The 13,344-nt window shown below is 40.1% G+C and overlaps 1 protein-coding gene across 3 annotated transcripts in view; it reads right to left on the bottom strand.

Annotated features, from left to right (window-relative positions):
• LOC128704641 (protein zyg-11 homolog B) overlaps positions 1-13,344 on the bottom strand; it is a 203,544-nt gene that overhangs the window by 68,816 nt on the left and 121,384 nt on the right. For all 3 annotated transcript variants that reach the window (XM_053799749.2, XM_053799748.2, XM_053799750.2), the window contains 4 exons: positions 10,473-10,604; positions 8,436-9,309; positions 5,746-5,886; positions 3,107-3,283 (listed from right to left, as the gene is read on the bottom strand). In XM_053799749.2, coding sequence (XP_053655724.1) covers positions 3,107-3,283; positions 5,746-5,886; positions 8,436-9,309; positions 10,473-10,591 — 1,311 coding nt within the window. In that variant the 5' untranslated portion in view covers positions 10,592-10,604. The remainder of the gene's footprint in view (positions 1-3,106; positions 3,284-5,745; positions 5,887-8,435; positions 9,310-10,472; positions 10,605-13,344) is intronic.

The raw sequence follows: 13,344 nt of genomic DNA, 5'->3' as shown, positions 1-13,344 counted from the left end.
CCCTACAGTAGCCCAGAACCTAACCTGCTGTATAAGTGGGGCCCTACAGTAGCCCAGAACCTAACCTGCTGTATAAGTGGGGCCCTACAGTAGCCCAGAACCTAACCTGCTGTATAAGTGGGGCCCTACAGTAGCCCAGAACCTAACCTGCTGTATAAGTGGGGCCCTACAGTAGCCCAGAACCTAACCTGATGTATAAGTGGGGCCCTACAGTAGCCCAGAACCTAACCTGCTGTATAAGTGGGGCCCTACAGTAGCCCAGAACCTAACCTGCTGTATAAGTGGGGCCCTACAGTAGCCCAGAACCTAACCTGCTGTATAAGTGGGGCCCTACAGTAGCCCAGAACCTAACCTGCTGTATAAGTGGGGCCCTACAGTAGCCCAGAACCTAACCTGCTGTATAAGTGGGGCCCTACAGTAGCCCAGAACCTAACCTGCTGTATAAGTGGGGCCCTACAGTAGCCCAGAACCTAACCTGCTGTATAAGTGGGGTCCTACAGTAGCCCAGAACCTAACCTGCTGTATAAGTGGGGCCCTACAGTAGCCCAGAACCTAACCTGCTGTATAAGTGGGGCCCTACAGTAGCCCAGAACCTAACCTGCTGTATAAGTGGGGCCCTACAGTAGCCCAGAACCTAACCTGCTGTATAAGTGGGGCCCTACAGTAGCCCAGAACCTAACCTGCTTTATAAGTGGGGCCCTACAGTAGCCCAGAACCTAACCTGCTGTATAAGTGGGGTCCTACAGTAGCCCAGACCCTAACCTGCTGTATAAGTGGGGCCCTACAGTAGCCCAGAACCTAACCTGCTGTATAAGCAGGGCCCTACAGTAGCCCAGAACCTAACCTGCTGTATAAGTGGGGCCCTACAGTAGCCCAGAACCTAACCTGCTGTATAAGCGGGGCCCTACAGTAGCCCACAACCTAACCTGCTGTATAAGCGGGGCCCTACAGTAGCCCAGAACCTAACCTGCTGTATAAGCAGGGCCCTACAGTAGCCCAGAACCTAACCTGCTGTATAAGCGGGGCCCTACAGTAGCCCAGAACCTAACCTGCTGTATAAGCGGGGCCCTACAGTAGCCCAGAACCTAACCTGCTGTGTAAGTGGGGCCCTACAGTAGCCCAGAACCTAACCTGCTGTATAAGTGGGGCCCTACAGTAGCCCAGAACCTAACCTGCTGTATAAGTGGGGCCCTACAGTAGCCCAGAACCTAACCTGCTGTATAAGTGGGGCCCTACAGTAGCCCAAAACCTAACCTGCTGTATAAGTGGGGCCCTACAGTAGCCCAAAACCTAACCTGCTGTATAAGTGAGGCCCTACAGTAGCCCAGAACCTAACCTGCTGTATAAGTGAGGCCCTACAGTAGCCCAGAACCTAACCTGCTGTATAAGTGGGGCCCTACAGTATCCCAGAACCTAACCTGCTGTATAAGTGGGGCCCTACAGTAGCCCAGAACCTAACCTGCTGTATAAGTGGGGCCCTACAGTAGCCCAGATCCTTACCTGCTGTATAAGTGGGGCCCTACAGTAGCCCAGAGCCTAACCTGCTGTGTAAGTGGGGCCCTACAGTAGCCCAGAACCTAACCTGCTGTATAAGTGGGGCCCTACAGTAGCCTAGAACCTATCCTGCTGTATAAGTGGGGCCCTACAGTAACCCAGAACCTAACCTGCTGTATAAGTGGGGCCCTACAGTAGCCCAGAACCTAACCTGCTGTATAAGTGGGGCCCTACAGTAACCCAAAACCTAACCTGCTGTATAAGTGGGGCCCTACAGTAACCCAGAACCTAACCTGCTGTATAAGTGGGGCCCTACAGTAGCCCAGAACCTAACCTGCTGTATAAGTGGGGCCCTACAGTAGCCCAGAACCTAACCTACTGTATAAGGGGGGCCCTACAGTAGCCCAGAACATAACCTGCTGTATAAGTGGGGCCCTACAGTAACCCAGAACCTAACCTGCTGTATAAGTGGGGCCCTACAGTAGCCCAGAACCTAACCTGCTGTATAAGTGGGGCCCTACAGTAGCCCAGAACCTAACCTGCTTTATAAGTGGGGCCCTACAGTAACCCAGAACCTAACCTACTGTATAAGGGGGGCCCTACAGTAGCCCAGAACCTAACATACTGAATAAGCAGGGCCCTACAGTAGCCCAGAACCTAACCTGCTGTATAAGCAGGAGCCTTACAGTAGCCCAAAACCTAATTTGCTGTATAAGCAGGATCCTACAAGAGCCCGGAACCTAACCTACTGTATAAGCAGTGCCCTCCAGTAGCCCAGAACCTAGGCTGCTGTAAAAGCAGGTCCTACAAGAGCCCAGAACCTAACCTGCTGTATAAGTAGGTGTCCTACAATAGCCCGTAATCAGTGGCATGTTGCTGTTTGAAGGGTCAGTTGAAGTTTTATGTTCTCACACATCTGGCAAGACAACTGAATGAATGAAGTTGAATTTCTTTCTGTCTTTAAGGCACCTGACTTGGTGGAAAATAGTTAATGCAGTAAAAAAAAAAACTTATTAGCAGTTTTCTAAACTGGAGTGTAAGTGACCCCTCTAGCAAGACAGTGATGGAGTGAATGATGATGACAGTGTTTCTTTTTCTCAGGTCACCCTTCCTCAGTAGGAAACAGCCAATGTATTGGTTTATATAAAAAAGAAAAGACCAGCTCTAAGTGATTTGGGTAAGAAAAGAGAAGCATTACAAATAACTGACTTTGGAAAAGAGGTGGCCAAATGTAAGAGATTGACACTAAAACCAAATTTGTAACTTCAAATAACTTTTAAGACACTGGTCATCACCCACCTAAGTAAGGCAACAATAAAAAAAAAATAAAAGAGAAGAAATAAACCATGGAACAGGTGGGGTTTGAACTTAAGTGGCTTACGCGCTAGCCTGGAGTTTCACGACTCGCTTACCATGGGTTCAAACTCCATTTGTTCTGTGGTTTGTTTGCAATCGTGTCATTACGATTTCGTGAGTCAGAAAGAGGAAACACATTCACCATCATTCATTCAGTCACTATCTTGACAACACACTTCAGATGGCCCTCTGAAATGTAAAATGCCCATCCCTCATTCAAAACAATAATATAATTTTAAGTAATAATGGAACAAACCTGGGAGTGATTGGGGAAGTTGTTCATGGCAGTGAGTGTAGTATGGACAACATCTCTGAGGATATGTGGATGGATCTGTTCTCCCATTTGTCCCTTGGTCAAGTTGTACAAGCAGGCTGTTCCAGCCAGCTGGATAGAGCTCTGAGTACTGTGAGTGTTCATCACAGGCAGGATCAACTGCAAAATAATGGTCAAAAATATAAATTTTCTTTTTTCAATGCACCGGCCGTCTCCCACCGAGGTACGGTGACCTAGAAAGAAAAACTAAAGTTTTTCTTTGTACATTTAGTAATTTATACAGGAGAAAGGGTTACAAAATCATTATGAAACTCAATTCTTTGTTGAATTTGTATGGCATTACTGTACTGACAAATTGTGAAACGTGACAAATGCACAGAGCATCCTCCTTGACCTTACAACTGAAGATGCCACTTGTAGGACGTTTTCTTAATCTGTGCATACATATTACTTTCCACAACAATTATTTGTAAACCAGATGCAATGAACATATACATGAACATCGCATTCTCTCTTCCTGCCTGGTCACAGACCGGGCCCCTCTCCAGGTATTCTCCAGGTATACAATATGCTAATACGTACAAGGCTAAGAGATATTCACACAACACTAAATCTAATAGGATACTGTAGCTTCCTTAATGATCCTTGAATAGAGCAAATGTATTAGAAATTTATGGAACAATGAAATCACAAGATTATTAAGTGCTCTATGCCATAGATATGAGCACGACTGAGCCGCACGACTGAGCCGCCTGACAAAGAAAATGAAAGTGTCATTTTCAAAATGGATGCAATTGTTAAAAAAATAGTTAAAATTTATTATATACAGTTTGAAAAGCCCCTGATTATGATAAATTATATAGCAAACAGAATTATATTCATGTACTCGAGTCAAGTGTCAAGTTCGCTGAGTAGTTAACAGATACATACTTAAGTAAAAGGTCAAACCCTCAGTCTCTCTGATGAAGATACTTACTAACCTTAAACCCAAAGTCTATCTGATGACAATACCCACTTACTAACCTTAAACCCAAAGTCTATCTGATGACAATACCCACTTACTAACCTTAAACCCAAAGTCTATCTGATGACAATACCCACTTACTAACCTTAAACCCAAAGTCTATCTGATGACAATACCCACTTACTAACCTTAAACCCAAAGTCTATCTGATGACAATACCCACTTACTAACCTTAAACCCAAAATCTATCTGATGACAATACCCACTTATTAACTTAACTCTTTCAGGGTCCAAAGGCCAAATTTCAAATTGCACACCAGTGTCCAAGAATTTCCAAAAAAAAATTTTTCTATTTTTTCTTATGAAATGGTAGAGAATCTTTTTCTGAAGGTAATAAAACAAAACATACGAAATTTGATGGAAAATTGATGAAATTATGCTCTTGCAAATTTTGATGTGTCAGCGATATTTATGCATTGACAATTTTGCCGACTTTGATTCCCATTTTAGGCCAATTATATTATTCCAGTCGACCAAATTCTTAGCTATTTCACTAGTATTACTTCTGTTCTATCGAATGAGCACAAGAAATTGCCCAGTCAACTGTTTCAATTACAAAATAAAGTGATCAGAAATTGGTAATTTGGCCAATTTAATGCAAAGTTCAAAATATTCCTATTTCAAAATAGGGTCCAGAATAAACAATGCAGACATTCCTGGAACTAAACTAACATTTTCTCTGTTCATTAGTTATATTTTCAGGCTTTACAAATGAATTCCATTTTGATTTTTCATTCACATTATGAATTTTTATTCAAACCAAAAAATAGAAGATTTACTGTCATGCAATATTGTAATAATTGTATAAATAATATCATCACATTTGTGAATGTATATTAGATCCACCATCTGTCATGTATTAGACGTGTGAGATCGTTTGTTTACTCTTGAACATCGGCAAAAATTTAACATTTCTGCTATTTTGAGCTCAGTTTCAACTCATTTTTATTTCTAAAACCAATCAAAATCATCTCTATTTCTGTAATATATCTTCCTTTCTATCAAATGAGACCAAGAAATCGCAAATACAACTATAAAAAACATACGAAAAAACACTGCAAAGTCGCTGTTTTAATAGAAAATCACGGTCTGTTTTTTTTATCTCATTATACACTGTGTGCTGCAGGATTTGTTTTATGTGGTGCACACATACCACATAGATGTATTCTCTCATATCTAGGCCCAAATTTACCACTCACAGCTTATCAGAGTGAGCTGAGCTCATGGCGTAGATCTACTGCATGGACCCTCATAGGGTTAAACCCAAAGTCTATCTGATGATGATACCCATTAACTAACCTTAAACCCCCAAATCTATCTGATGATGATACCCACTTACTAACCTTAAACCCTAAGTCTATCTGATGATGATACCCATTTACTAACCTTAAACCCCCAAATCTATCTGATAACAATACCCACTTACTAACCTTAAACCCTAAGTCTATCTGATGATGATACCTGCTTACTGACATTAAACCTAAGTCTATATGATGACAATACCCACTTACTAACCTTAAACCCAAAACCTGTAATAACAATACCCACTTATTTACCTTAAACCCTAAGCCTATAATAACAATACCCACTTACTAACCTTGATTACATCTGGTCTAGGACTTTCAAAATGAGTAGTCAGCATAAAAATTTTATACAGAATTTTCGGTACATATTCAATTCTTTTTGGATATCTTCTGAGCGCTTCAACGAGCTGGTCTGCCCGGGCAACTCCTGTCACCTGTAAGAAATATCATGTATAAAACCTGCAAGTTGTCATTTACTGTATAATCAAAATAACTTTAAACCATTATAGTAATGGTTTGTAAAACTAACTAAGAAGTAATAATGTTGGTAAAATTACCGACAATATGTAAAGTAAAAGGACACAAGTGCAACTAATGTGACATTTTTATTGTGGCAACGTTTCACTCTCCAGGAGCTTTATCAAGCCATTACAGCTTAACAAAGCTCGTGGTGAGTGAAACGTTGCCACAATAAAAATGTCACATTAGTTGCACTCGTGTCCTTTTACTTTACATTACTAACAAGTAGATGAATAAGTCGTGTTTGCAACACCTGGGTATTTTTTCTGATGAATAAGAGACATGTGCAACAATTGGGTATCTTTTTTTGTGGAGATGTTTAGCTAACCAATGGCTTTATCAGTCCACCACAGAATATAGTGGAAGATGAGGTGAGGTAATATAAGGTGATCAGTCCCTCAGCCTTGACAGGTTTTCAGCCCCTTACCTTGATAAATCTTTAAATTTATCAAGGTTTTAACACAACCACAATGTAGATAACCAAACGATTAGTCTGCCCAAAATGCACTGCATACTGGTGGCTTCCTTTCACGCCTAACAATGCTCTATTACATTATGGAAAAATTGTGAACAGGTGATACAAGATGCAAAATAACCATGGGGGGAATTGAATGATAGCTCTAGGCCTTTTATGTTGCAACTGACACATCAGGAGCTTGCAATGTTGCAGAAAAGAGGTGGTGGTCCAAGCAAACATGCTCACAGGAAGCACCCTTGATGGAGTGTTTGCTTGGACCTACTCATTTCTGTAACATTGCAAGTTCCTGATGATGTGTTCATTGCAACACAAAAGGCCTGTTTGCAACACCTGGGTATCTTTTTTGGCAAATAAGACACATGTGCAACAATTAGGTATCTTTTTTTTGCACACTGTGCTGGCATGCAGGTACATGTATACATTAAAATCACTAAGAGTTTCTCTGCTCTTGAAGACACCATATTAATAATCGCTTGCGCATATTAAATGTTGTATATTACATTAATATAGACATTTCCATTAATCCACGTATGATATTTTTTACAAAATTATATAAGAAACACATTACATAACACAAACATGATACATACACTCACCGTATAAAAATTGACAAAGATGAGAAGTGTTTACCAAGGTATGTAGGAGTGTTGGAAGAATTACGTTTTCTCTAGTCAAACACGTTACTGGGGGATAACTGTAGAAAATATTCCTTAAGTATGCCTTAACTCTATCTATAGCTATTCATGACCCTTGTGGGTTTAGCACTTTTGTATTATGATTATAATAAAAATAATATTATCATTCGCTCTAAAAATGGTGCATTGCATGAGAATGGGAGTGTTGCTGTTTATTTATTCTTCTGTATTAACTTGTCAGAGCATCATTCCTTCTAAAAATGTTACGTGAAAACGGAAGTGTTGTTCTTTATTTATTCCAGTGTACCACTGTGGAGACAACTTGTACACAATGTAAGGTGTTTGTAAGAACGCATATCAACCATTTGTAACACGCTGATTTTCAGGAACATTAATTGTGCATTATGAGAGAATTTACTGTATTATAATAGTAATAATAAAGGAAGAGAAAACACCTTGGGCAACTTTTTCAAGTGAGAATGGTTGGATCTGAGAGGAACGTGACCTCCCAGTGATTGCTTTCTTTTTTCTATTACTCTACACCTCTCCTTCCGACAGTATACAAGTCTCCACACTGCCGCTTGATCTTCACACTGTTTCAAACTATGGAACAGAACTCTTCTCTAGGCTGAGGGACTGACAACCTCAAATCTACGACTTCAAGGGTGATGGACTGATTACATCGTCTTCACATCTCTACCACTCCTGCCTACTTTCTGTACTCGAATGAAGAAGCCTACTGTGTAGGCGAAATGTTTCGGATAAAAGATGCCTAACTGTTGCCCATGTGTCTTACTTACCAATAATAATTACAATCATTGCCAGAAGCAAGGGGCTAGCAACCATTCTCCTGTATAAATTACTAAATTTTAGAAGAGAAACTTTTGTCTTTCTTTTTAGGTCATCCTGCCTCAGTGGGATATGACCAGTTTGCTGAAGATAATAATAATAATCTTTATTTCTACAAGTACATGATACAACTTATAAAGATCATAGCTGACATCAATGACATACTATAAGAAAGCTCCTGGTTATGCAGAGCATTTTGGGCAAATTAGGTTAATTTTGTCTCCAGGATGCGACCCACACCAGTCGACTAACACCAGGAACCTATTTACTGCTAGGTGAACAAGGACAGCAGGTATCTTACAGTTACATGCCCCAATGTCTCCACCCATACCGGGGATCGAACCATGGACCTCAATGTGTGAGCTGAGTGCTCTACCAACCCAGCTACAAGGCAAGGGCCAGCAGTTATTAAAATGCCAGATTGACTAGCCATGCCTTAAAAGTACAGTATAGTGTTATAAAATATTACAAATACTACAATATAAACCATTAGTAAACATACCGTGACATTGTAGCCATCTAGAAAGACAGTGTCTAAGCAGAGAGATGTCAACATCAGCCCCAGGAATTCAATCTTAGGATGGTGCTTAAGAAAGAAGTAAAGATCTTCTAACTTGGTTTGATCCTGACCAGAGATGTCAAGGGAGCAGAGATTAGGACCAAATTCTCTAGTACTGAGCAGACTTGGAACTATGGGACACGTTTCCATCAATCGATCAATGGGATCCTGGTTACTCACATTTTCACTAATATCCAGGTGTATTAGTTTCCTGAGTTCTAGCAAAACTCTCTTGGTTTCCTCCATTCTTAAGACTTTAAGATTATACATATTAAGAGATCTCAGAGTATTTTTACGTATTCTTAAACATTCAACAGATTCTAATTTTGTACAGTTAGAAATGTCAAGTGAGGATAACATCTGAAGGTCAATGCACACATTCAAGAGAGCATGAGAAGCCAGCTCAGTTCCACTAACATTAAGAATATGTAAATTTTTTAACTTGCTAAGTCCTACATACAATTTTGTAGAGAGCACACTACCCTTAGAGTTTGCTTTTGCTATATCAGAAGTGAACGATGAGCCACTAACACTCAACGCTTGAATATTATTCATCGTCCATTCGCCAAAACAACTAATAAGCTCGTCCACTGACACTTTCGTAAGGTTTTTCACTTCCACTGACTGTATCTGATGACTTCTCAGGATTTTCAGACCTTTGCAAGTCACATTGTCAGCATGGTGTAACGTCACTTGGCTTAAGCGTAGTACCACTGGATCAAACAAAGTCATATTTAAATCATCTAGCAAACCTTTTCTGTCCAGTGTCATCAGGAGGAGATTGGCAACTTTTTGGTGACAAAATGCATTAGAATCCCTGAAATTTAAACATTATATTAGTTTTAAAATAGTATTCTGAGATTTAGAACCATAAATTAGCTTCTAAATAATCATTGGAGTGTCAAATAATTATTCTGAACATTGTCATTTTTTATGTATTTAAATTAACAGTTAAAAAGCAGCCATCTGAACAGAACTAAGACATGATACAAAATACACCAAGGAAGGGTGACTCGAAAAAGAAGAAACACTTTCATCATCATTCACTCCATCACTGTCTTGTCAGAGGCGTGCCAATACTACAATTCAAAAACTGCAATATATTTCGACTTCAGTAAATACTGAACCATAAGAAGCTCTAAAATTTGGCACTATCTGCCAGAAGATTCCAGAAATTCCCTATCTGTCAACCATTTCAAAACTACTGCTAAAAAGCACTTCCTTTCCCTAATGTGATTCGTGACAATAACGAATTTCTTCAAACCGTCTTGAAATTTGCTTTTTGAGTTTCCAATTATTGTTCGTCCTACTATATTTCTTGTTTCTGCTTTTTTTTCTATCCTGTATATTGAACCATATGTTTAAGAAAGGATGAAGGGAGGGGGTAAAGGAAGTTTTTGTGTGCGAGGGGCTTGGACATCCAACTGGCATGTTTACCTGGAGAGAGTTCCGGGGGTCAACGCCCCCATGGCCCGGTCTGTGACCAGGCCTGCTGGTGGATCAGAGCCTGATCAACCAGGCTGTTACTGCTGGCTGCATGCAATCCAGCGTATAAGCCACAGCCCGGTTGATCAGGTACCGGCTTTTGTGCGTGTTTGATAGGAGTGGAGGCAAATGGTTTTTGGGACCTGACAAGCTGCTGGAGTGTGAGCAAAGCAACATTTTGTGAAGGGATTCAGGGAAACCAGTTAGGTGAACTTGAGTCTTGGAGGTGGGAAGTCCAGTGCCTGCACTCTGAAGGAAGAGGTACGGATATGTTGCACATTTTGGAACTGTAGTATTAGTATGCCTCTGGCAAGACTGATGGAGTGATGATGAAAGTATTTCTTCTTCTTTGGGTCACCCTACCTCACTGAGAAACAGTAGATGTGTTAAAATACAAAAAAAAAAAAAAAAAAAAAAAAAAAGAGCACTTGCCAAAATGTACTGCAGTAAGTGCCTGGTGCATCATCATCCATGCCAAAATCAAAAATAGATTACCTAAAGTATAACCTGTTGGTGAAATCATTAAGTGAAAAGCGTGAGGTGCACACTTCCTTAACATGGCTGGCAATGAACTCCACTACCAGTTCCTGCAGGCTCCCTGGGCTCTCTACCATCCTGTCATAGTCCCTGTAGAAAATAAAACACTTGAATCATTTTTAAATGCAATTTTTTTACCTAAATTAAGTAAAAGAAATGCGTATCAAAGTGAACAAAGATGCAAACTGACATATTATTAATCAGAAATAATAATACAGCCTCTCCTCACTTAGTGATGTACTCGTTTACCGACGACTCTAACTTATGAAGGGCTCTCTGACCAATATACATACCTAAATACAGTGGACCCCCGGTTAACGATATTTTTTCACTCCAGAAGTATGTTCAGGTGCCAGTACTGACCGAATTTGTTCCCATAAGGAATATTGTGAAGTAGATTAGTCCATTTCAGACCCCCAAACATACACGTACAAACGCACTTACATAAATACACTTACATAATTGGTCGCATTCGGAGGTAATCGTTATGCGGGGGTCCACTGTAATGTACATTATTTAGGTATGTATGATTTCCTCTGTTCTGTTTAATACAATATACAGTACACTACTGTATAAACATTTAAAAATATATTAAAATGTTATAAATGGTGCAAAAGTGACATTAAAACAATATGAGAGATGGTTGACACAAATCCACTATCATTACAGCACGCTTCTCACTTAGCGATGAATTTGTTTACCGACGTGGACTCACGAATGGAACACCGTCGTTAAGCGAGGAGAGGCTGTACTATATTGTACAGTGTAAATAAAGCATGGAATAGGCGAGGCTTGAACTCACTGCAAGTGAGACCTAAAACTCCCGGGCCAGTGTGATAACCACTGGACCAGCTGGCTCTATCAAAATTCATCCAACTAAGTACAGTGGACCCCCGCTTAACGATCACCTCCAAATGCGACCAATTATGTAAGTGTATTTATGTAAGTGCGTTTGTACGTGTATGTTTGGGGGTCTGAAATGGACTAATCTACTTCACAATATTCCTTATGGGAAAAAATTCGGTCAGTACTGGCACCTGAACATACTACTGGAATGAGAAAAGTTCGTTAACCGGGGGTCCACTGTATATTTCTATACACAATATGGAGGTTAACATGGGCCACCACGGTGACTACAAATGTAGTTTTTTACAAACGAATCCCACACCAGCATGGCAGTGGCAAACTCTAGCTCAAGTCCCTTCAAGGCTGCCATCATGACTCGTGAAACTGTAATAACACGACTGCAGTGTATTCATAAGTGAACATGGGGAAGAAAAAAGGAATTTGTAATGTAGTAGGTCGACCAACTTACGATGTTCCAACTTTTGAAGTTCTGCATCTACAATATTGGCAGTTTGGAACCAATTAGTTACCTCTCAATGTTAATCTGCAGTTACGATCATTGCAGGTACTCAAATTTCACTACAGTCTCTCCTCACTTAACAACAGAGTTCCGCTCCTAAGACCAAGTCAGTAAATGAATGCGTCACTAAGCAAGGAACATACATAGTATAATGGTAGTAGGTTTGTATCAACCATCTTTCATATTGTTTTAATGTCACCTTTCCACCATTTATAATATTTTTAGTATATTTTTAAATGTTTATACAGTAGTGTACTGTATATTGTAATAAATAGAATAGCTCTAATATAGATTTTTAAGGTATGCATACTGGTCAGAGAGACTGTCATAAGTCTGAGTCGTCGGTAAACTAGTACGTTGCTAAGTGAGGAGAGGCTGTATTGTATACTGTTCGTAATAAGTTCATATTTTAACAAATATACTCATATTGTACTTTGTTTATGTTCATTTAATAATAATAATATAATGCATTTTGGGCAAATTAGGTCAATTTTGTCCCAGGATGCCACCCACACCAGTCCACTAACACATAGGAACCCATTTTACTGATGAGTGAACAGGGACAGCAGGTGTCTTAAGGAAACACGTCCCAATATTTCCAGCCGCTCTGGGAATCGACCTCCAGACCTCAGTGTGTGAGCTGAGTGCGCTAGAAATCGAGCTATGGGATGCCTAGTGCATTTATTGAGAGTACGTATTTGTTTTAGACTTAGATTTATAATTTATGATTTTCTTATATCTGAATTATATTTTTTCAGGCTGAATTATAATTCTTATTAAATACACTGGCATTTTGAGTATTTTCTTCTTAATAAATGTGTGGAGAGTTCATGTTTTTCAGGCAGCTTAAATAATTAGGCTATTTGGTGAGACTGTGGGTGGCCTGGTGGCTAAAGCTCCCGCTTCACACACGGAGGGCCCGGGTTCGATTCCCGGCGGGTGGAAACATTTGACACGTTTCCTTACACCTGTTGTCCTGTTCACCTATCAGCAAATAGGTACCTGGGTGTTAGTCGACTGGTGTGGGTCGCATCCTGGGGGACAAGATTAAGGACCCCAATGGAAATAAGTTAGACAGTCCTCGATGACGCACTGACTTTCTTGGGTTATCCTGGGTGGCTAACCCTCTGGGGTTAAAAATCCGAACGAAATCTTATCTTATCTTATCTTATCTTAATGCTAACCACTCCCTTGTACTGAACATTTTCAGTGGACGAGAAGAGTAGAGCTAAGCCCATGGTAGTTGATTTAAAAAACTTTATTATGTTGTGCAGTTTTTAAGGTTTCCAATGATGGAAGCACCAGCACACAGAAAAAAAAACTGCCCGAGATCTTGTGTAATCCTCACAACCATTAAAACAGTGAATGTGTTTACATTATTTTAATGTGCTATGTCTAATATTAAGCAGTGTGTAAGCATTAGTATTAACCCTTAAACTGTCCAAACGTAGATCAACGTTTTTT

This window comes from Cherax quadricarinatus, chromosome 100, assembly GCF_038502225.1.
Source record: "Cherax quadricarinatus isolate ZL_2023a chromosome 100, ASM3850222v1, whole genome shotgun sequence".
Taxonomy (NCBI): Eukaryota; Metazoa; Arthropoda; class Malacostraca; order Decapoda; family Parastacidae; genus Cherax; species Cherax quadricarinatus.
Note: the sequence above shows the minus strand (reverse complement) of the source record. Positions and strands in the feature narration are given on the sequence as shown.